The sequence below is a fragment of the Nerophis lumbriciformis genome, linkage group LG10 (genome assembly GCF_033978685.3).
Source record: "Nerophis lumbriciformis linkage group LG10, RoL_Nlum_v2.1, whole genome shotgun sequence".
Classification (NCBI taxonomy): Eukaryota; Metazoa; Chordata; class Actinopteri; order Syngnathiformes; family Syngnathidae; genus Nerophis; species Nerophis lumbriciformis.
The window spans coordinates 54,806,092-54,832,151 of NC_084557.2; the positions used below are offsets into that span (position 1 = coordinate 54,806,092).

Genomic DNA, 26,060 nt, shown 5'->3' on the forward strand with positions numbered 1-26,060 from the left:
AACATAAATGAAGTATTGTTGATGGTTTTTGAATGCATTTTTAAATTTATTTAAACGTAGACTTGATTGCTAACATTAGCTGCATTGCTAGCCACCAAGAACGAACCAAAACAAACACTTTTTGTTTGCTTGTCTCTCATATGATTGTGAAAGATAGGCAAAATTCCCAAAAAAGTGCTGTTCCGCTTTAAAATCTACTAATAACGTTTTGAGTGAGGTTTCTAAGAGACAATCAAAGCTCTTTGGTCTGGTACTGCATGGCAAAGTCGCCACCTCCTGCTGGACTGTTTCCAGGACCACACATCAAGCCGGTCAGACGTTGTGATGTTTTAACCCACATTTTGTTTCAGTCACATTGAATCAACTCCTGCTTTAAATGGATTTGTCATCTATGTTTTAGGTAGGACACACGGCAGCGCAGACAAAACAAAAGGTTTGGTGTGGTGACACCGCACTTACACAAGTAAATACGAGAAGCAACATGATACACCACCGACATCTTCAATTTGGCCTGCGAAACATTTCAGTTTCAGGAACCTAGGGTCATATAAGTCAATGTGCCGCATTGACTTATAGGACCCTATGCAGACAACCTACCCTAGTCATGGTGCGAAAAAACACAAAAAGTCAACACACATGGTCACATATACATATACATATACATATATAAAATAACAGCTACCAACCATTCACGAAACCCAACACAACACTCCAATACGTGCACCATGACAGCAACCACCCACCCACCACCACGAAAAGAATACCTACCGGAATTAATAAAAGGCTATCGATGCTGTCATCTAGCAAAGCTGAATTTGACCAAGCAACCCCCCCGTACCAAAAAGCCATTGATGAAAGCGGATACAATTTCACCCTCACCTATGAACCCACGCCAGGAAACCAACCGAAAAAGAACAGAAAACGAAACGACATCATCTGGTACAACCCCCCATACAGCAAAAACGTCTCAACTAACATTGGACACAAATTCCTCAATCTGATTGACAAACACTTTCCCAAAGACAACACCCTAAGAAAAGTATTCAACAAGAACAACATTAAATTGAGCTACAGCTGCATGAACAATATACGACAAATCATCTCAAACCACAACAAAACAATTGCAAATGAGCCGTCGGCCCCCGGACAGAGCGACTCCAAAACCAACAAAGACTGTAACTGTCGAAAGAAACCTGATTGCCCTCTCAACGGGGGGTGCTTACAAGCATCAGTTGTCTACCAATCTAAGGTAATACGCAAGGACATTAACACATCCGACACATATGTAGGATTAACCGAGGGAGAATTCAAAACCAGATGGAACAATCACAAGGCTTCTTTCAGGAACAAAAACCTGCGAAATACCACAGAACTCAGCAAACACATTTGGGACCTCAAAGACAATAATGTTGAATATTCAATAACATGGCAAATTCTTGCATCCAGCACACCTTACAATAGTGGTAATAAAAGATGCAACCTATGCTTGAAAGAGAAACTGTTTATTATTTACCGTCCAGACCTGTCATCCCTCAACAAGCGCAGCGAAATTGTAACAGCATGCCGCCATAGACGGAAACACCTCCTAGGTAACACATGAGCCAATCACCACGCCCCTAAGCCAGCCTGTACCCACCCACTCTGTGCCCTATATAAACCATGGTATGCGAATGCTCCCATTAAAATCTCCTGATGATTGAGGGTACCCCCCCTCATGAAACAGGCCTGTAGAGATGAAATAGTCTTGTGATTTTTTTTTTACGGTATCGAGCACTATTTTTTGGATAACCTTATTAAGACATATATATATATATATATATATATATATATATATATATATATATATATATATATATATATATATGCACACATACATATATTGCGCTCTACTACGGTATCGAGCACTATTTTTTGGATAACCTTATTAAGACATATATATATATATATATATATATATATATATATATATATATATATATATATATATATATATATATATATATATATTATATATATATACATATATATATATATGTGTTAATAAGGTTATCCAAAAAATAGTGCTCGATACCGTAGTAGAGCGCAATATATGTATGTGTGGGAAAAAAATCACAAGACTACTTCATCTCTACAGGCCTGTTTCATGAGGGGGTTCCCTCAATCATCAGGAGATTTTAATGGGAGCATTCACATACCATGGTTTATATAGGGCACAGAGTGGGTGGGCTATAGATTATATACCGTCCAGACCTGTCATCCCTCAACAAGCGCCGCGAAATTGTAACAGCATGCCGCCACAGACGGAAACACCTCCTAGGTAACACATGAGCCAATCACCACGCCCCTACGCCAGCCTGTACCCACCCACTCTGTGCCCTATATAAACCATGGTATGTGAATGCTCCCATTAAAATCTCCTGATGATTGAGGGAACCCCCTCATGAAACAGGCCTGTAGAGATGAAGTAGTCTTGTGATTTTTTTCCCACACATACATATATATATATATATATATATATATATATATATATATATATATATATATATATATATATATATATATATATATATATATATATAGTTACTTTGTCCACTTTCAGCCCTCAATCACATTTTTTTAGCCCAAGTGAAAAAGTTAGGACAGCCTTGATGTGTGCAAATGTGACTTCATATTCCCTGGTAAGAACACAAACTGTCTGTGTCGTCTTTTTCGAGCCGCCTCTCTTTAGTCCATTTGCTCCTGCACTCACAAATCCTCCAGTCTGTCGGTCTGACTGTGTGCAAACTGCATGTTTTCTAGAATGTTTGCATGCAAGCGTCTCCATCCCAGATGGAGATGTAGACAGAAGAATTAGCTGGCTTTTACTCACAAAATGAGAGACCTAAAATAAAGGAGGTGCTTCTACACTGGCAAACTTTTGCTACTTTGGATCTTATTCTCTACGTTCCCATTGAAATGTGCTCACCTCCAGTCACAAGTCAGCAAATACTGAGTACCTCATCAAAAGTAGGAGCAGTTGGAAGGACTTCCTGCCCTGCAACAACATCAACAACATGTTGCTTGTGCTCAAAAGACTTGCTGGCATACATGCAAGGCACATCTTTTACAATCATTACATTACAGATGGAACAATCATCATTATTTGGGATATTTTGTTGAATGTACTCAAAAAGTCTGAAATATTTTGAGCAATTTTTTCTTTTTAATAACTAAAATAAATAGACCCATGATTAGAAAACACACTTCTGTGTTTCTTCTGCTTCACCGAGGTTTTAGTCTGTATGTGTTTCACTGGCTCAGATGTTATTGTTGGAAATATTGATTTATTTATTTCAATGACAAGTGAGTAGTGAATGAAATATATGATAATCCTATTTTTCAGACCATATGGCGCATCGGATTATAAGGCGCATTGCAGATGAGCAGGTCTATTTTCATAGTAGATGGAAGGCACACCGGATTATAAAACGCATTAAAGGAGTCATACTATTATGAATGTTTTCTAAAAGTAAAAGACTTCCTTGTGGTCTACATAACATGTGATGGTGCTTCTTTGCTCAAAAAGTTGCATAGATGATGTTTTACACATCATCTTCAACTCACTTTCTGACAGGATGCACCGTTTTGTGGGCGCTCTTATTTACGTGCCTCCACTTGGACAGCGTCTTCTCTTTGTTGTGCCGCTGCTTTTAGCTCTTCCATAGCGAGTCTACAGATGGATATAAGTTACAACTGTACACTACTTTATATTAGAAATGGGAAATGGCAATAGCGGAGGATGAATGTCCCATAACAAGAAGAATAAACTTATCAACTATGGTGCGGCACGGACTACAATGGCGGAAGTGCACAAATTTTCAGGATCTATGCAGATCCCAAATACCCATCAGCAGGTACCAGAACGTAAGAAAAGTTGCTTTTGCATATTATTGCAAAACAAAACTCCAGATAATCTCTCCTTTTAACTGCCATTTTGGGGTCCTTTTACACACACCATAATAATACTGTATGTTGAAGCACAGTACGTCTGACTATGGTAGCTATAATGCTCCGACGATCCATCAAGCGGTGTGGCTTCAAAGTCGTACTCAAACATTTTGACAGATTCTTGAGCGCCGTGTGTAATGTTCTATATTCTCAATGGAACATTTAAAGTTTTGCTGTTGCTTACTGGCATCATCTTGCAGTCCACACGTATCTCTTATGTGTGACTGCCATCTACTGGTCACACTTATCATTACACCATGTACCAAATAAAATAGCTTCAAAATTGGTAAGCGCAACCAGAATTATTCCGTACATTAGGCGCACCGAGTTATAAGGCACACTATCGACTATGTACACAGTATACAAGTAAACACAGCAGGAGTGCACGTTTTGACCAATTGAAGCGGTTCAAGAGTAGGACTGTGACAGTAGCTTACACACACACACACACACACACACACACACACACACACACACACACACACACACACACACACACACACACACACAATCACTTTATGGGGGGTATTTTTTTCCCACTTAACTATAGTATTCCATAGCAAAGTGAAAACAACCCTCATAGTTCTGTATAAATACCTGAGTAACACTCCCTAGTCATACGACAAATAAAGTATGTTAGGGATAAAAGCTGATATGAATGGCAGGCATTGGTGAGGACAAACACTGAGCTGTGTGGTTATTTGACAGTAGTGTATCTCTTGGCCAATGCAACAATGCAGCAGCGTTAATTACAGCCAGACGAGTGCGAGGCCCAACAAAGAAGTGGTGGAGAGACGAGACGTGTGCATTCTGCAATCCCTGCACTTTCATCCACATTTAAGATGCCAATTGTCCAAGAGAGGGCGCAAGTAAGGGGAAAAATGAGAGAAAATATTCCTCAAAATGATTTGTTGGTTTTGAACACCAATTGTGAAGAAGTTATGTAACAAGGTGGAGATTACCTACGAGCTCTGGACAGGTTCTTCTCTGCAGTGGACATTTGTCTTTTGCATCATGATACAAATGTGTTAGTGACACAGGAAATAAATAAAGCAAATACAAAAAGTCCAGGCTTGTGCAAAACCATGAATAGAATTTAGAATGTCTCCCAAATTCCAAATTGCAAACAGGAATAAAACTTAAAGAAGTGGAATTGAAATTCCATGAATTCCCAATTATTGGTGTGCAGTCACTTCTCGCGCTTGAAAGGTTGCAGAGCAAAATGTCACACCAGTTTTCTCACACGTTCTTGGCCTAACTTGGTCATTTTCAAGTACAACAATATAGACAACATATGACAGTAGTATTGGCAACTATGAGACCTAACCAACAATATAAACAACATATGACAGTAGTATTGGCAACTATGACACCTAACCAACAATATAAACAACATATGACAGTAGTATTGGCAACTATGAGACCTAACCAACAATATATACAACATATGACAGTAGTATTGGCAACTATGAGACCTAACCAACAATATAAACAACATATGACAGTAGTATTGGCAACTATGACACCTAACCAACAATATAAACAACATATGACAGTAGTATTGGCAACTATGAGACCTAACCAACAATATAAACAACATATGACAGTAGTATTGGCAACTATGAGACCTAACCAACAATATAAACAACATATGACAGTAGTATTGGCAACTATGAGACCTAACCAACAATATAAACAACATATGACAGTAGTATTGGCAACTATGACACCTAACCAACAATATAAACAACATATGACAGTAGTATTGGCAACTATGAGACCTAACCAACGATATAAACAACATATGACAGTAGTATTGGCAACTATGAGACCTAACCAACAATATAAACAACATATGACAGTAGTATTGGCAACTATGAGACCTAACCAACAATATAAACAACATATGACAGTAGTATTGGCAACATAGTAATAGCACAGTAATAGCACAGTAATAGCACAGTAATAGCATAGTAATAGCATACTAATAGCATAGTAATAGCACAGTAATAGCATAGTAATAGCATAGTAATAGCACAGTAATAGCATACTAATAGCATAGTAATAGCATAGTAATAGCACAGTAATAGCACAGTAATAGCACAGTAATAGCATAGTAATAGCATAGTAATAGCATAGTAATAGCATAGTAATAGCACAGTAATAGCATAGTAATAGCACAGTAATAGCATAGTAATAGCACAGTAATAGCATAGTAATAGCATAGTAATAGCACAGTAATAGCACAGTAATAGCACAGTAATAGCATAGTAAGAGCATAGTAATAGCACAGTAATAGCACAGTAGCATAGCATACTAATAGCATAGTAATAGCACAGTAATAGCATAGTAATATCACAGTAATAGCATAGTAATAGCACAGTAATAGCATAGTAATAGCACAGTAATAGCATAGTAATAGCATAGTAGGAGGACAGTAGCATAGTAATAGCATACTAATAGCATAGTAATAGCACAGTAATAGCATAGTAATATCACAGTAATAGCATAGTAATAGCACAGTAAAAGCATAGTAATAGCACAGTAATAGCATAGTAATAGCATAGTAATAGCACAGTAGCATAGTAATAGCATAGTAATAGCACAGTAATAGCACAGTAATAGCATAGTAATAGCATAGTAATAGCACAGTAATAGCACAGTAGCACAGCATACTAATAGCATAGTAATAGCACAGTAATAGCATAGTAATATCACAGTAATAGCATAGTAATAGCACAGTAATAGCATAGTAATAGCACAGTAATAGCATAGTAATAGCATAGTAATAGCACAGTAGCCTAGTAATAGCATAGTAATAGCACAGTAATAGCATAGTAATAGCATAGTAATAGCACAGTAATAGCACAGTAGCATAGCATACTAATAGCATAGTAATAGCACAGTAATAGCACAGTAATAGCATAGTAATAGCACAGTAATAGCACAGTAGCATGGTAATAGCATAGTAATAGCACAATAATAGCACAGTAATAGAACAATAATAGCACAGTAGCACAGTAATAGCACAGTAATAGCACAGTAATAGCATAGTAATAGCACAGTAGCATTGTAATAGCATAGTAATAGCACAGTAATAGCATAGTAATAGCACAGTAATATCACAGTAATAGCATAGTAATAGCACAGTAATAGCATAGTAATTGCAAAGTAATAGCACAGTAATACCACAGTAATAGCATATTAATAGCACAGTAATAGCATAGTAATAGCACAGTAGCATAGTAATAGCATAGTAATAGCACAGTAATAGCACAGTAATAGCACAATAGCACAGTAATAGCACAGTAATAGCATAGTAATAGCACAGTAATAGCATATTAATAGCATAGTAATAACACAGTAATAGCACAGTAATAGCTTAGTAATAGCACAGTAATAGCATAGTAATAGCATAGTAATAGCACAGTAATAGCACAGTAATAACATAGTAATATCACAGTAATAGCATAGTAATAGCACAGTAATAGCATAGTAATAGCACAGTAATAGCATAGTAATATAGTAATAGCACAGTAATAGCATATTAATAGCATAGTAATAGCACAGTAATAGCATAGTAATAGCACAATAATAGCCTAGTAATAGCACAGTAATAGCACAATAGCATAGTAATAGCACAGTAATAGCACAATAATAGCATAGTAATAGCACAGTAATAGCATAGTAATAGCACAGTAGTAGCACAGTAATAGCATAGTAATAACATAGTAATAGCACAGTAATAGCACAGCAATAACATAGTAATAGCACAGTAATAGCATAGTAATAGCATAGTAATAGCACAGTAATAGCATAGTAATAGCATAGTTATAGCACAGTAATAGCACAGTAATAGCACAGTAATAGCACAGTAATAGCATAGTAATAGCACAGTAATAGCACCGTAATAGCATACTAATAGCATAGTAATAGCACAGTATTAGCACAGTAATAGCACAGTAATAGCATAGTAATAGCACAGTAATAGCACAGTAATAGCTTAGCAATAGCACAGTAATAGTATAGTAATAGCACAGTAATAGCATAGTAATAGCACAGTAATAGCACAGTAATAGCACAGTAATAGCATAGTAATAGCATAGTAATAGCACATTAATAGCATAGTAAAAGCACAGTAATAGCACAATAATAGCACAGTAATAGCACAGTAATAGCACAGTAATAGCATAGTAATAGCATAGTAATAGCACAGTAATAGCATAGTAATAACATAGTAGTAGCACAGTAATAGCATAGTAATAGCACAGTAATAGCACAGTAATAGCACAGTATTAGCATAGTAATAGCATAGTAATAGCACAGTAATATCATAGTAATAGCACAGTAATAGCACAGTAATAGCACAGTAATAGCATAGTAATAGCACAGTAATAGCATATTAATAGCATAGTAATAGCATCGTAATAGCATACTAATAGCATAGTAATAGCACAGTAATAGCACAGTAATAGCATAGTAATAGCATAGTAATAGCACAGTGATAGCACAGTAATAGCTTAGTAATAGCACAGTAATAGCATAGTAATAGCATAGTAATAGCACAGTAATAGCACAGTAATAGCACAGTAATAGCATAGTAATAGCATAGTAATAGCACAGTAATAGCACAGTAATAGCACAGTAATAGCATAGTAATAGCACAGTAATAGCACAGTAATAGCACAGTAATAGCATAGTAATAGCATAGTAATAGCACAGTAATAACATAGTAATAGCATAGTAATAGCATAGTAATAGTATAGTAATAACACAGTAATAGCATAGTAATAGCACAGTAATAACATAGTAATAGCATAGTAATAGCATAGTAATAGTATAGTAATAACACAGTAATAGCATAGTAATAGCATAGTAATAGCATAGTAATAGCACAGTAATATCACAGTAATAGCATAGTAATAGCACAGTAATAGCATAGTAATTGCAAAGTAATAGCACAGTAATACCACAGTAATAGCATATTAATAGCACAGTAATAGCATAGTAATAGCACAGTAGCATAGTAATAGCATAGTAATAGCACAGTAATAGCACAGTAATAGCACAATAGCACAGTAATAGCACAGTAATAGCATAGTAATAGCACAGTAATAGCATATTAATAGCATAGTAATAACACAGTAATAGCACAGTAATAGCTTAGTAATAGCACAGTAATAGCATAGTAATAGCATAGTAATAGCACAGTAATAGCACAGTAATAACATAGTAATATCACAGTAATAGCATAGTAATAGCACAGTAATAGCATAGTAATAGCACAGTAATAGCATAGTAATATAGTAATAGCACAGTAATAGCATATTAATAGCATAGTAATAGCACAGTAATAGCATAGTAATAGCACAATAATAGCCTAGTAATAGCACAGTAATAGCACAATAGCATAGTAATAGCACAGTAATAGCACAATAATAGCACAGTAATAGCACAGTAATAGCATAGTAATAGCACAGTAATAGCATAGTAATAGCACAGCAATAACATAGTAATAGCACAGTAATAGCACAGTAATAGCATAGTAATAGCACAGTAATAGCATAGTAATAGCATAGTAATAGCACAGTAATAGCATAGTAATAGCATAGTTATAGCACAGTAATAGCACAGTAATAGCACAGTAATAGCACAGTAATAGCATAGTAATAGCACAGTAATAGCACCGTAATAGCATACTAATAGCATAGTAATAGCACAGTATTAGCACAGTAATAGCACAGTAATAGCATAGTAATAGCACAGTAATAGCACAGTAATAGCTTAGCAATAGCACAGTAATAGTATAGTAATAGCACAGTAATAGCATAGTAATAGCACAGTAATAGCACAGTAATAGCACAGTAATAGCATAGTAATAGCATAGTAATAGCACATTAATAGCATAGTAAAAGCACAGTAATAGCACAATAATAGCACAGTAATAGCACAGTAATAGCACAGTAATAGCATAGTAATAGCATAGTAATAGCACAGTAATAGCATAGTAATAACATAGTAGTAGCACAGTAATAGCATAGTAATAGCACAGTAATAGCACAGTAATAGCACAGTATTAGCATAGTAATAGCATAGTAATAGCACAGTAATATCATAGTAATAGCACAGTAATAGCACAGTAATAGCACAGTAATAGCATAGTAATAGCACAGTAATAGCATATTAATAGCATAGTAATAGCATCGTAATAGCATACTAATAGCATAGTAATAGCACAGTAATAGCACAGTAATAGCATAGTAATAGCATAGTAATAGCACAGTGATAGCACAGTAATAGCTTAGTAATAGCACAGTAATAGCATAGTAATAGCACAGTAATAGCACAGTAATAGCACAGTAATAGCATAGTAATAGCATAGTAATAGCACAGTAATAGCACAGTAATAGCACAGTAATAGCATAGTAATAGCACAGTAATAGCACAGTAATAGCATAGTAATAGCATAGTAATAGCACAGTAATAACATAGTAACAGCATAGTAATAGCATAGTAATAGTATAGTAATAACACAGTAATAGCATAGTAATAGCACAGTAATAACATAGTAATAGCATAGTAATAGTATAGTAATAACACAGTAATAGCATAGTAATAGCATAGTAATAGCATAGTAATAGCACAGTAATAGCATAGTAATAGCACAGTAATAGCATAGTAATAGTCCGTGTTTGGGAAGTCTACTCTTACTTCCAACAGATATAAAATGTGTTTGTTTGACATGTCAGTCAAATTTAAAAGAAGACTGAGCCAAGATGTTTGCTCACCTCTCATTTAGAAGGTTAGGCCATAAACAGTTTTTATGTTCTAGCTGTGAAAATATTGCATTTATAAAAATAATTCCTACTTGGCATATATTAATTAACCAGGGCCAGGCCTGGAACTAATTAAGATGGACGAGGGATTACTGTGGTGACTTGTCCAGGGTGTACCCCACCTTCCGCCCGAATGCAACTGGGATAGGCTCCAGCACCCCCGGAAGGGACAAGCGGTAGAAAATGGATGGATGGAGGGATTACTGCATTCTACAGTCAATTCCACACATGGTTTATGTATTTCATAGCAATACTAAAGCTCATGTACACTTTGTCAATAAATAAATAAATAATAAATGATAAATGGGTTATACTTGTATAGCGCTTTTCTACCTTCAAGGTACTCAAAGCGCTTTGACACTATTTCCACATTTACCCATTCACACACACATTCACACACTGATGGCGGGAGCTGCCATGCAAGGCGCTAACCAGCACCCATCAGGAGCAAGGGTGAAGTGTCTTGCTCAAGGACACAATGGACGTGACTAGGATGGTAGAAGGTGGGGATTGAACCAGCAACCCTCTGCTTGCTGGCACGGCCACTCTCCCAACTTCGCTTGTATTTGGATGACATTTGATGGACAATTAAGGACGAAAGTATCTTCTATAAAACAGATTTGAAATTGATACTTTTTTTTATTCAATCAAAATGTTGACTTTTAAATGATGGAAATCAGTGAAAAAATGTTTTTAAGTATTCAAAATGACAGAAACTAGAATGTTTAGTATATGCTTTGCTAAAAATGACAACTTCTTCCTGTTTCTTGACTAAAGTTAAAGTTAAAGTTAAAGTACCAATGATTGTCACACACACACTAGGTGTGGCGAGATTATTCTCTGCATTTGACCCATCAGCCTTGATCACCCCCTGGGAGGTGAGGGGAGCAGTGGGCAGCAGCGGTGGCCGCGCCCGGGAATCATTTTGGTGATTTAACCCCCAATTCCAACCCTAGAAGGAATTGAGCAGAATTGCACTTCCTGTCATTGTGACAGTAAATCCTCTGTAGTCAATACAAGTCCATACAAACTTGTCCTCCAAATAAACTCAACTGAAACTTCCAAATGAAGTATTTTGCAAAAGCCTGCTGTGAGGTTGGCATCTGCACCTGGTCGTACTTGTCACACCATGGGAGCACACCTGACTCATCCTGTCTGCTCCCAGGCCCGAAGCTCTCGTCAGAACCAGAACTTTCTACCCTGAGAGTGTGGCTCAGGTCTGCCTCCACCTGAAAGGAGGCGGACCAAGTGCAGTAAATACTTCAGTCTTTGGCTTGGACGTCTGCTGGAGTCACTATCATGTTACTCTCACTAACAGGTGAGTACATGTTACTGGCACTGCCAGGTGAGTACATGTCACTGGCAGGAAGTATCAGTAATTGCTGAAACATGAAAAAGTGGTAAGATAAAAGAAGCTCCTTTGATTGAAACTTGTATTAGTAGTATTTATTATTAGTATCCTAGTCCTCGGGTTTGTTGAGTTGAGTCAACATGTTAAGTTGATGTTGTTGAAAATACACTGAAGCATTACTTCCAACCAGGCTTTTAAAACCTGGAGTGTGCTACAAAGGAAGATGATCTTCTAGCGCCTTTGTTTGTGACTTGTTCCGTCTTTGTTATGAAGCAGAGCAGCTGAGAATGTTCAGTTAGCAGTTTTGTTAGCATGTGGCTAACACGCCTTTTGACTGCAGCTGGAAGTGCTTCAAGCTGCACATGCTAACTAACTTCATTGTCCAGACCTGATGCTAATGTTGACATGCTAACTAACTTCATTGTCCAGCCCTGATGCTAATGTTGACATGCTAACTAACTTCATTGTCCAGACCTGATGCTAATGTTGACATGCTAACTAACTTCATTGTCCAGCCCTGATGCTAATGTTGACATGCTAACTAACTTCATTGTCCAGCCCTGATGCTAATGTTGACATGCTAACTAACTTCATTGTCCAGCCCAGATGCTAATGTTGACATGCTAACTAACTTCATTGTCCAGCCCAGATGCTAATGTTGACATGCTAACTAACTTCATTGTCCAGCCCAGATGCTAATGTTGACATGCTAACTAACTTCATTGTCCAGCACTGATGCTAATGTTGACATGCTAACTAACTTCATTGTCCAGCCCTGATGCTAATGTTGACATGCTAACTAACTTCATTGTCCAGCACTGATGCTAATGTTGACATGCTAACTAACTTCATTGTCCAGCCCTGATGCTAATGTTGACATGCTAACTAACTTCATTGTCCAGCACTGATGCTAATGTTGACATGCTAACTAACTTCATTGTCCAGCACTGATGCTAATGTTGACATGCTAACTAACTTCATTGTCCAGCCCTGATGCTAATGTTGACATGCTAACTAACTTCATTGTGCAGCACTGATGCTAATGTTGACATGCTAACTAACTTCATTGTCCAGCCCTGATGCTAATGTTGACATGCTTGCTGCGTACGCTCCTGCTGCCTTTGAGACTGACCACATGTGTCAGTGGACTGACAACACTTCTTCTACGGTGTATTAGGGTTTTAGGACACTGGTTCTCAGGAGGTATCACCTGCAGTTTTTTAAAAAGCAGTTTTTGTCCACGGCACTTTTTAACCTCCAAAAATAATGTTACACTATTTAATGGAGACAAGTCAAACACTGGTGGCAGGCGGAAAACAGAAGAATGTCCCTTTAGAGCACAAACAAGCGCATTGATTGGCTTCCTGTCAAGGTGACAGTGATTGACAGCAGTCAGATGCCAGTTGGCCTCGACACGGCAATATGAGTCACCAACAAGCAAGACAAATAAAGAATCCAAACAAGAAAAGTCCAGTGCTCCACTCAAAAGTACTTGTGTTGCAGACTAAAACGTACACCAAGGGAGATAAGGACGCAAATTGCAGATGAAGTGGCTTGAATATCAGTCTTTTGTTTCTGCGGATATGGTTCGATTCCCAGGCCAGGATATACAAGGTTAATATTAAAGTAGATCATAGTGATGCTCAATGATAGCACAGCATCCATGCATGGACTGTCCCTCAATGTGTGTGGCATTCTAATGTATACATATACACATACCCTATATATATATATATATATATATATATATATATATATATATATATATATATATATATATATATATATATATATATATATATATATATATATATATATATATATACAAACCCCGTTTCCATATGAGTTGGGAAATTGTGTTGGATGTAAATATAAACAGAATACAATGATTTGCAAATCATGTTCAAGCCATATTCAGTTGAATATGCTACAAAGACAACATATTTGATGTTCAAACTCATAAACTTTATTTTTTTTCTGCAAATAATAATTAACTTAGAATTTCATGGCTGCAACATGTGACAAAGTAGTTGGGAAAGGGCATGTTCACCACTGTGTTACATGGCCTTTCCTTTTAACAACACTCAGTAAACGATTGGGAACTGAGGAAACTAATTGTTGAAGCTTTGAAAGTGGAATTCTTTCCCATTCTTGTTTTATGTAGAGCTTCAGTCGTTCAACAGTCCGGGGTCTCTGCTGTCGTATTTTACGCTTCATAATGCGCCACACATTTTTGATGGGAGACAGGTCTGGACTGCAGGCGGGCCAGGAAAATACCCGCACTCTTTTTTTACGAAGCCCCGCCGTTGTAACACGTGCTGAATGTGGTTTGGCATTGTCTTGCTGAAATAAGCAGGGGCGTCCATGAAAAAGACAGCGCTTAGATGGCAGCATATGTTGCTCCAAAAGCTGTATGTACCTTTCAGCATTAATGGTGCCTTCACAGATGTGTAAGTTACCCATGTCTTGGCCACTAATGCACCCCCATACCATCACACATGCTGGCTTTTACACTTTGCGCCTATAACAGTCTGGATGGTTCACTTCCCCTTTGGTCCGGATGACACGATGTCGAATATTTCCAAAAACAATTTGAAATGTGGACTCGTCAGACCACAGAACACTTTTCCACTTTGCATGAGTCCATCTTAGATGATATCGTGCCCAGAGAAGCCGGCGGCGTTTCTGGGTGTTGTTGATAAATGGCTTTGGCTTTGCATAGTAGAGCTTTAACTTGCACTTACAGATGTAGCGACCAACTGTATTTAGTGACAGTGGTTTTCTGAAGTGTTCCTGAGCCCATGTGGTGATATCCTTTAGAGATTGATGTCGCTTTTTGATACAGTGCCGTCTGAAGGATGGAAGGTCACGGTCATTCAATGTTGGTTTCCGGCCATGCCGCTTACGTGGAGTGATTTCTCCACATTCTCTGAACCTTTTGATGATATTATGGAGCGTAGATGTTGAAATCCCTACATTTCTTGCAATTGCACTTTGTTTTTGTTTTTTTTTTGCATTTGCAATTGCACTTTGAGAAACGTTGTTCTTAAACTGTTTGACTATTTGCTCACGCAGTTGTGGACAAAGGGGTGTACCTCGCCCTATCCTTTCTTGTGAAAGCTGTTTTATACCCAATCATGGCACCCACCTGTTCCCAATTAGCCTGCACACCTGTGGGATGTTCCAAATAAGTGTTTGATGAGCATTCCTCAACTTTATCAGTATTTATTGCCACCTTTCCCAACTTCTTTGTCACGTGTTGCTGCCATCAAATTCTAAAGTTAATGATTATTTGCAAAAAAAATAAAAGTTTATGAGTTTAAACATCAAATATGTTGTCTTTGTAGCATATTCAACTGAATATGGCTTGAAAAGGATTTGCAAATCATTGTATTCCGTTTATATTTACATCTAACACAATTTCCCAACTCATATGGAAACGGGGTTTGTATATATAGACATATATAAGTATGTATAGACAAGTATATATGTGTGAGGAGCTTGGACAAGTGGAACATTGTCTTCAGTCAAACACGTAAGAACTAAACAAGCTCGCTGGAAACTGGAGAAAAACAGAAATGTGTTCAGTGAAAATGTTCCGTGATTGATCAGTCCTAAGTCCTTTGGGGAAGAGCCCAGACCTCAACTGGAGAAGTAATGGATGGTATGTTGTTTATACATACAACTTATTTACAACTGCATTGTTGTTCTTTATTCTATTGTGGATAAAAGGACTAGGTTACAAGGAAGGTAGAAGGTAACAAGGACAAGGTTACAAGGAAGGCAGATGGTAACAAGGACAAGGTTACAAGGAAGGTAAGAATGACTAGGTTACAAGGAAGGCAGAAGGTAAGAATGACTAGGTTACAAGGAAGGCAGAAGGTAAGAAGGACTAGGTTACAAGGAAGGCAGAAGGTAAGAAGGACTAGGTTACAAGGAAGGTAACAAGAACTAGGTTACAAGGAAGGCAGAAGGTAAGAATGACTAGGTTACAAAGAAGGCAGAAGGTAACAAGGACTAGGTTACAAGGAAGGCAGAAGGTAAGAATGACTAGGTTACAAGGAAGGCAGAAGGTAAGAAGGACTAGGTTATAAGGAAGGTAACAAGGACTAGGTTACAAGGAAGGTAACAAGGACTAGGTTACAAGGAAGGCAGAAGGTAAGAATGACTAGGTTACAAGGAAGGCAGAAGGTAAGAAGGACTAGGTTATAAGGAAGGTAACAAGGACTAGGTTACAAGGAAGGTAACAAGGACTAGGTTACAAGGAAGGTAACAAGGACTAGGTTACAAGGAAGGCAGAAGGTAAGAATGACTAGGTTACAAGGAAGGCAGAAGGTAAGAAGGACTAGGTTATAAGGAAGGTAACAAGGACTAGGTTACAAGGAAGGTAACAAGGACTAGGTTACAAGGAAGGCAGAAGGTAAGAATGACTAGGTTACAAGGAAGGCAGAAGGTAACAAGGACTAGGTTATAAGGAAGGTAACAAGGACTAGGTTACAAGGAAGGTAAGAATGACTAGGTTACAAGGAAGGCAGAAGGTAACAAGGACTAGGTTACAAGGAAGGCAGAAGGTAAGAATGACTAGGTTACAAGGAAGGCAGAAGGTAACAAGGACTAGGTTACAAGGAAGGTAACAAGGACTAGGTTACAAGGAAGGTTACAAGGACTAGGTTACAAGGAAGCTAACAAGGACTAAGTTACAAGGAAGGCAGAAGGTAAGAATGACTAGGTTACAAGGAAGGCAGAAGGTAAGAATGACTAGGTTACAAGGAAGGTAGACGGTAAGAAGCAGGTTGTTACCTTTCCGGGGACAAGGATTTCTCAGAGTTCACGGACATGAGCGGAGCCTGTGAGCCGCTCGCTGGCCGAGGGACCGCAATGGAAGGGAGGAGGAGGAGGAGGCGCCTTTGTTTATTTCTCTCTCCTTCTGTTGATGTTGCTCATATGTTGGCGTGAAAGCAGAGGAGAGCTTACTCTCTCTCTCTCTCTCTCTCCTGTCCTCTTCCTCCGAGGAGGACAAAAAGCAGCACAGTACGTTAGCCTGATGGCCAGACTGATGACGTCAGAGACCCCCACCCCCCTCCTTCCTCCTGCCCTCCCCCCCGTCCTCCAAGGCCAGTCAGTCCACACGAGGCGATGAAAAGGAGACAAAAAGGTCCGAGTGTCAGGTCTTCTGCAGCCGTGCACCACAACACAACATTCCACTGCTGCTCTCTCTCCCTCTATCTCTATCTCCCTCTCTATCTCTCTCTCTCTCTCCTACCCTCCCTGCCTAATGTGTCGCCTTGTGATGCTCTCTCTCTCTCTCTCTCTCTCTCTCGCGCTCTCTCTCTCTGTATCTCTCTCTCCTGACCTAAAGTCCCTCCCCCGCCACTCCATCACTTCCCAATTGCCTTATTACCACATCCTGTATCCCAGGGCAACGCTACACACTCCCTCCTCCCTCTCTATCTTTTCTTCCATGTCTGCCTTTTTGGGGGGAGAGGATGCAGAAAGAAGTGCAGATGGTTCTGCTTCTACATGACTGCTCAGTCGCCATCATGATGATGATGATGAGTCTGTCTCCATCCATCCATTGGTCTGACCTCAATATTAGCGTGCACGTGGGTGCACCATGTCTGTGTGTGTGTGTGTGTGTGTGTGTGTGTGTGTGTGTGTGTGTGTGTGTGTGTGTGTGTGCGTGTGTGTGTGAGGGAATTGCACAAAGGGTTCCTCGGACTGAATAATAGGAAGTATAGGTCCACACAGAGTGTTTTGTACAACATCAGCAGCCATTGAAGAAGATCCTCCTAATAATAGTAGCAGTGTAGTCACGTGTCACACATGTTCCTTCAACACACTTCATCACAATCAGACTTGAACATGGTGTGGTGAGGGCAGCAACACAATCAGACTTGAACTCTGCTTCTCACCATGGTGTGGTGAGGGCAACACAATCAGACTTGAACCTGCTTTGAAACCACAACATGTGCTCACTGTCGCCTTAATCCTGACTTTGTCATTTTTATTTTGAAAAAATCAGCACAAATTGTTTTATGTATTTTTCTGTTTTGTATTTTATGTACTGTGCTTCTCATTTATTGTTGCTGGTCAAGTTGTATGTATATTTAATTGTATTTTTCATTATTTTGTAGGATTTTTTTCAAATTATTTTATATTTTCATATATTTTTTATATTTTACATCGCTGATGTTTTCTGTGACAGACTAAAACAATATTAAAAAAGTTATTGTTTGTTGTAAAGCGATCTTTCTTGTAATGTTAATAAAGATACATGGTTTTGCAGAGGTGTACTTATAACAATTGTGTGTATATGTATGTTTGTACAGTGGATGTACGAACTTTGAGTATGTAGGTATGTACTGTATTTGTGTATGTATGTGGGAGCGTAGGTATGTATGTATGTATGTATGTATGTATGAATAACGGTGTGTATGTGAGTATTTGTATGTACAATATATTTGACTCCCAGTGTGTGTGGGAGCCAGAGTACGGCCCCAGCCACCCAGAGAGCCCAACCCACAAACAGCAGGTGTGGCACCCAGGGAACCAGGGACCACCGGCCCCACGCAGCCAGGCCGGCCAACGACAGGAACCCCAGAGCCCGGCCCACCGCGCCGCCCGGAAGAGCCAGCAGCAGGCCGCAGACAGACGCACCCGGCAGAGGACAAGGCACAGGAGAAGCAGGGGACAGCCAGCCCTCAAGACTCCCCGCAACAGGATTGGAAGACCGCCCCCGTCCCACCAGTAATCAGGAATAACACCTGCACTTGATGAGACTCCACGCCATAAGAGCCAGCGTGTCCTGAGATCCGGTGCTAGAACATAGTTCTCTGTTCACAGTAAGCTATCACATCTCTGGCTCCTCTCCCTGTATACTCAACTCTCCGTGTTCCTTCTGCTCTTGTGCTCATTTGTCTTTTGTCGTCTTCCTTCAGTATTCCCTCCGCCTCCTTGGATTCGAGCTGTGCATCTCGATTCCCTGGACTTCCCCCTGGATCGTGACTGCCTTCCTGGATAATGACCCCTTGCTCGGACACGGACCCTGACGCCTCTCTCCAGCCCCCGGACCTTTCACCTGTCTCACAGACTTTCCACCAGCCTTGCCCTACTAGACTTTGTGATTCATATCAACACGCACCTACAACACTTGCTGCTAACATTTCCTTCACACACAAAGTAGCATACACACTCCACTGCATCATCAAGCCCAATAAATACATCTTCTGCCTCTGTGCCGTCTCCTTCTTTCCCCCGTAGAAGAAGAAGAACTTCTTCTTCTACGGTAAGCAGCCATAGAAGGGGGAAAATGAAGTGGGCGTAGTTACCGTAGTTGCGAGACCTGTTGTGGCTCAATATTGGTCCATACATAAGGCGCACCGGATTATAAGGCGCACTGTCAGCTTTTGAGGAAATTGGAGGTTTTCAGGTGCGCCTTATAGTGCGGAAAATCCAGTAACTGCACTTCAGGATGTTCAATATTTACTTAAGCTACATTTTTGTGAACATATATTGAGGGTCTATTTTCTTTTCTTATGTTTGTTTACTTACTTTGGATACTTTCAAATTCTTGACTTTCCAATTTCAATGGTAAAAAAATACTTATGAGAAATAAAAATATTTCAACATAAATTAAATGCTTACCTAAAACAAAACTGGAAAAAACATCCCTGGCCAGCTGGACCAGACTAACAAGTGTCCATGTAGTGAGTTACTTTAATATTGACGCAGCACGCCAACTACACTACACACTAGCTGTATACAAACACATGAAATAATACTTTACACATACTGTAATATGATTGTTCATCTTTTTCACTCAGTACAGATTGGTGTTCTATCTCAGTGTTCTGTATTACTAACTCTAACGCGTGAAATGCTCAGTCGTTCCCAAACAAGGACGGGGCGAGGGTCACCACTTTGTCAACAAATGCCTGAGCAAATTGTTTAAGAACAACATTTCTCAACCAGGAATTTAGAGATTTCACCATCTACGCTCCGTAATATCATCAAAAGGTTCAGAGAATGTGGAGAAATCACTGCACGTAAGCCATGATATTACGCACCTTGGATCCCTCAGGCGGTACTGCATCAAAAAGCGACATCGGTGTGTAAAGGATATCACCACATGGGCTCAGGAACACTTCAGAAAACCACTGTCAGTAACTACAGTTGGTCGCTACATCTGTAAGTGCAAGTTAAAACTCTACTATGCAAAGCCAAAGCCATTTATCAACAACACCCAGAAACGCTTGGCTGGGCCAGATATCATCTAAGATGGACTGATACAAAGTGGAAAAGTGTTCTGTGGTCTGACGAGTCCACATTTCAAATTGTTTTTGGAAACTGTGGACCAAAGAGGAAAAGAAGCATGGGGACTGTTCTAGGGTGAAAGTGTAAAAGGCAGCATGTGTGATGGTATGGGGGTGTATTAGTGGCCAAGACATGGGTAACTTACACATCTGTGAAGGCACCATTAATGCTGAAAGGTATATACAGCTTTTGGAGCAACATATGTTGTTATCATGGACGCCCCTGCTTATTTCAGCAAGACAATGCCAAGTCACGTGTTACATCAACATGGCTTCATAGTAAAAGAGTGCGGGTACTAGACTGGCCTGCCTGTAGTCCAGACCTGTCTCCCATTGAAAATGTGAAGCCTAAAATAGCACAACGGAGACCCCCGGACTGTTGAACAACTTAAGCTGTACATCAAGCAAGAATTCCACTTCAAAAATGTGTCTCCTCAGTTCCCAAACCTTTACTGGGTGTTGTTAAAAGAAAAGGCCATGTAACACAGTGGTAAAAATGCCTTTTTTGCATTGTGTTGCTGCCATTCAATTCTAACTTCATGATTATTTGCAAAAAAAAAAAGAAGTTTCTCTACTAAATACCAATTTACTTGCCAAATGACTGACTTATTAATAATACACTTATGCCACTTATTAATACAGAGGGCAGTGGAACATTTCATAGGAGCTATTTGTCCACATTGAAATACAACTCAATGAAGGAGGGCATTTAGGGAAACTCACTGGGTGCTCAGTGATGTGGCCACATTATGCAGGACTAGAAGAAATGCACACACACACACACACACACACACACACACACACACACACACACACACACACACACACACACACACACACACACACACACACACACACACACACACACACACACACACACACACTTCAATGCAGTGTGTCAGCGAGGTGACCAAGGTGTATATGCAAAGGATGAAGGAGGAGCCAAAGAAGCCGCTGACAAAAAGAAGGGAAGTGGGGGAAGATGAAGATGAAGATGAAGATGAAGATGACTCTCATGAGCAGATATATTTTAGGAGTCAGTATTGAGGCTGCCCCCCCCAAGCTATCTTTAAGTGGCCTACTTCTCCATATTGCCTCATGCTGCCTGCATGGGGAGGAGGAGGAGGAGGAGGAGGATGCGGAGGAGGATGCACACACACACACACACACACACACACACACACACACACACACACACACACACACACACACGCACGCACGCACACACACACACACACACACACACACACACACTTGCTGGTGGACAAAAACACGCAGCAATGAATGAAAGAGAATAATAAGAGGATATACTGTATGTGTGTTGGTGTCAGCAGCTATTATAATAATAATAATAATAATAATAATAAACATTGAACTCAAGTGGAATAAATGCCCACATGCAGAAAGACGGTGTGATTATAATTATGTGTGGCCAGCAGCTCACATCTATGACATATTGACCACATGCTTGAGTAACCTGATGATCTTTAGTCTTTCTTTAAGTTACCTGATGATCTTTAGTCTTTCTTTAAGTCACCTGATGATCTTTAGTCTTTCTTTAAGTTACCTGATGATCTTTAGTCTTTCTTTAAGTCACCTGATGATCTTTAGTCTTTCTTTAAGTTACCTGATGATCTTTAGTCTTTCTTTAGGTCACCTGATGATCTTTAGTCTTTCTTTAAGTTACCTGATGATCTTTAGTCTTTCTTTAAGTTACCTGATGATCTTTAGTCTTTCTTTAGGTCACCTGATGATCTTTAGTCTTTCTTTAAGTCACCTGATGATCTTTAGTCTTTCTTTAGGTCACCTGATGATCTTTAGTCTTTCTTTAGGTCACCTAATGCTGTGTAGTGTTGTCATGCTTGTTCAGAGGTGACACTAGGAGTGGTCTTTGAGTACGAGCTAGATCATTCTGTCACATGTGACAAGTAGCACAAATGATGCTGACTGTGTTGACATGTGCAGTAGTTACATAAAACAGATATTTACATAAAACAGATATTTACATAAAACAGACAGTTACATAAAACAGATATTGACATAAAACAGATTCACTAAGAGGCCCCAAACAGGCTATCTTAGCAACATGTGGATGTACAGTAGGTCACATGATGTTGGCATAGCTTTGCAATTAGGCAAGAATCTCCTTTTCTGTGAGCAGTTGCAATCATGTTTGGTCTTCAAGCAACATCACTAATACTTTTCACACCTCAGCCTGATTTCTATTTAGACTTAGACATTTATTTGTGCAGAGTTTTGACCTGATGACTTCTTTTTGTTGGTAATAGCAAGCAGCATGTCATGCTTAGTCTTGAGTGAAGACCCTCAAACATCATCAGTAGTACATTCACACCTCAGACTTTTTATAGCAATATACCTTTCATGAAATAGTGCACATTTTGGACCCGATTGTATTCGACAACATTGATATATTATGGAATAAACATTCATATATTATGGAATAAACATTGATATATTATGGAATAAACATTGATATGCCATGGTATAAACATTGATACGCCATGGCATAAACATTGATATGCCATGGCATAAACATTGATATATTATGGCATAAACATTGATATATTATGGCATAAACATTGATATATTATGGCATAAACATTGATATGCCATGGTATAAACATTGATATACCATGGCATAAACATTGATATGTCATGGTATAAACATTGATATGCCATGGTATAAACATTGATATGCCATGGTATAAACATTGATATACCATGGCATAAACATTGATATGTCATGGTATAAACATTGATATGTCATGGTATAAACATTGATATGTCATGGTATAAACATTGATATGCCATGGTATAAACATTGATACGCCATGGTATAAACATTGATGTCATGGCATAAACATTGATATACCATGGTATAAACATTGATATGCCATGGTATAAACATTGATATGTCATGGTATAAACATTGATATGTCATGGTATAAATATTGATATGTCATGGTATAAACATTGATATGTCATGGTATAAACATTGATATGTCATGGTATAAACATTGATATGCCATGGTATAAACATTGATACGCCATGGTATAAACATTGATGTCATGGCATAAACATTGATATACCATGGTATAAACATTGATATGCCATGGTATAAACATTGATATGTCATGGTATAAACATTGATATGTCATGGTATAAATATTGATATGTCATGGTATAAACATTGATATGTCATGGTATAAACATTGATATGTCATGGTATAAACATTGATATGTCATGGTATAAATATTGATATGTCATGGTATAAACATTGATATGTCATGGTATAAACATTGATATGTCATGGTATAAATATTGATATGTCATGGTATAAACATTGATATGTCATGGTATAAACATTGATATGTCATGGTATAAACATTGATATGTCATGGTATAAATATTGATATGTCATGGTATAAACAATTAGTCATTGTTTTAGTCAGGAACAAACCTAGTGTAGTCCAGGTGTCTGCAACCCGGGGCTCTGAAGCACTATGTGGCTCTTTCATGCCCCTGCCCAGGCTCCATTTGGCTATGAAACTACATGTCAAGAAATAATATCTATTTAATTTATTTTTTTTAAGTATTTACTTAGTTTATTTTATTATAACAGTTGTTATTTGGGGGTGATCTTGTAATATAAAAATAAAACGTATTTTAATATTTTGTCGATCAAAATGTACGACAATGTGTCATCTTTTGCTGCCAAGAAAAGGTATTGTTTTGTTTTTGTTTGTTTTCAGTTTTTTTGTCCTGTCCATCTACTCAGACAAATCATATAGTAGATGTACATGATCTATATCTGATGTACACATTGACTTTACATGATGTAGATGTAGATGATCTATATCTGCTCTACACAGACTTTACAGAAGAGAAGTGTAGGATACTTCTCCTGTTGTCTTATTTGTATTTGGCATTATTAAATAGATTTATATTATTATTTGGTGCAGCCAGATCTGAGCAGGAGGGGACAGAAAGAGCAAAAAAGAAAGACATTGTGGGGACAAGACAGAGAGACAACAACAACAAACACAACAATAACAATAACAGAATTCAAAACTGCTCCAAAGGCGAATGCAACAGTTTGATTAAAACACAATAATACCACAACTAAATCAAATGTGAAATGCACAATAGAAACATCCCTAAAAAAACTTTCTTTTCTACAATAAACTTGCAAGTGACCTTTCACCTCTCTACAAAAGCCTTCCAAAGTGAGTCCATTTAAAAACCCTCCAATGTAGGACTGTGTCACAACACAAGAACTAGGTGGCACACAATATAATCTGGGTCACCAAAAAAAACTTGAAAGAACATCTTCCACAGTCTTTACTGTGAGAGTTGAAACTGAAGTACACATTTGATCCACTTGGAGGCGCTCCTTTCTTGGCTGCCCTCTTGTGGTCAAATGGAGAACTGCAAGCACATTTTATCCACTTGGAGGCGCTCCTTTCTGCACCCACCACACTCTGATGAAGTGACATTGTGGAGGATGCAAGTGTTACCTACTCAGTGGTCTAGTGGTTAGAGTGTCCGCCCTGAGATGGCTAGGTTGTGAGTTCAAACCCCGGCCAAGTCATACCAAAGACTATAAAAATGGGACCCATGCTTGGTTGGCACTCAGCATCAAGGGTTGGAATTGGGGGTTAAATCACCAAAAATGATTCCCGGGCGTGGCACCGCTCCTGCCCACTGCTCCCCTCACCTCCCAGGGGGTGATCAAGAGGATGGGTCAAATGCAGAGGACAAATTTCAACACACCTAGTGTGTGTGTGACAATCATTGCTACTTTAACTTTAGCTAAACATTTACACCCGAGACAAACAAACTGTTTTCTGTCATTTACTGAGATTTCACAGGCCAATGCTGCCCTCTTGCGGTCAAATGGAGAACTGCAAGCACAAAGGCCAACAGCAAATGCACTTTTTCCTCGTGTAATAAAGACCGCAGACGCACTGCCAGTAACCCTTTTTACAATGTCTGCAGCCTTGCTAAAACAAGCTGATGGATTGTGGAGGACACACACACACACACACACACACACACACACACACACACACACACACACACACTCATTAGAGGTCCACTGGGCTGCAAAACAAACAGCTTGCAGGTAAAAGGAAGAAGCAGCGATTTGAGCCGACATGAGCAATTTAATGGCAGGAGGGAAGCAGTATTGACTTTGTTGTTTGTGCGCCTGCCTTCATCCTTAATTATGGGTCAGTGAAGGAAAGGAAGGCATCACATGGAGGCCATACAACATGTGGGTTCAAAAAAGGTCTTCTTTGACACTAGCGGAATAATTTGTTCTTGTGTCTTGAGTTTGAGCTCGCTAATAAAAGCTGGGAATATGTCACCGTCTCATTGGTCTGTCTTGGGAAGACCATTACTTATTTATTCATGCCTTTGTTTATTGTCCTCTGGTACAGACTGAGCACAGGACGTGAATAAACATCTTCAAAAAATGCCATGAGACAGAAAAGAGGTAGGGTCCAATAAGCTCAGCTTCTCCCTTCTCCTTTTGGGACAAAGACAAACT

At 38.8% G+C, this 26,060-nt stretch overlaps 1 protein-coding gene across 8 annotated transcripts in view; it reads right to left on the minus strand.

Annotated features, from left to right (window-relative positions):
* Positions 1-26,060, minus strand: part of srpk2 (SRSF protein kinase 2) — an 88,051-nt gene that overhangs the window by 53,105 nt on the left and 8,886 nt on the right. The window contains exon 1 of one of the 8 annotated variants that reach the window (XM_061969389.2): positions 16,975-17,374. The exons of the other annotated variants lie outside the window; for them this stretch is intronic. Coding sequence (XP_061825373.2) covers positions 16,975-17,012 — 38 coding nt within the window. The 5' untranslated portion in view covers positions 17,013-17,374. Of the gene's footprint in view, positions 1-16,974; positions 17,375-26,060 lie in introns of those variants that run through there. 8 annotated transcript variants of the gene reach the window in all.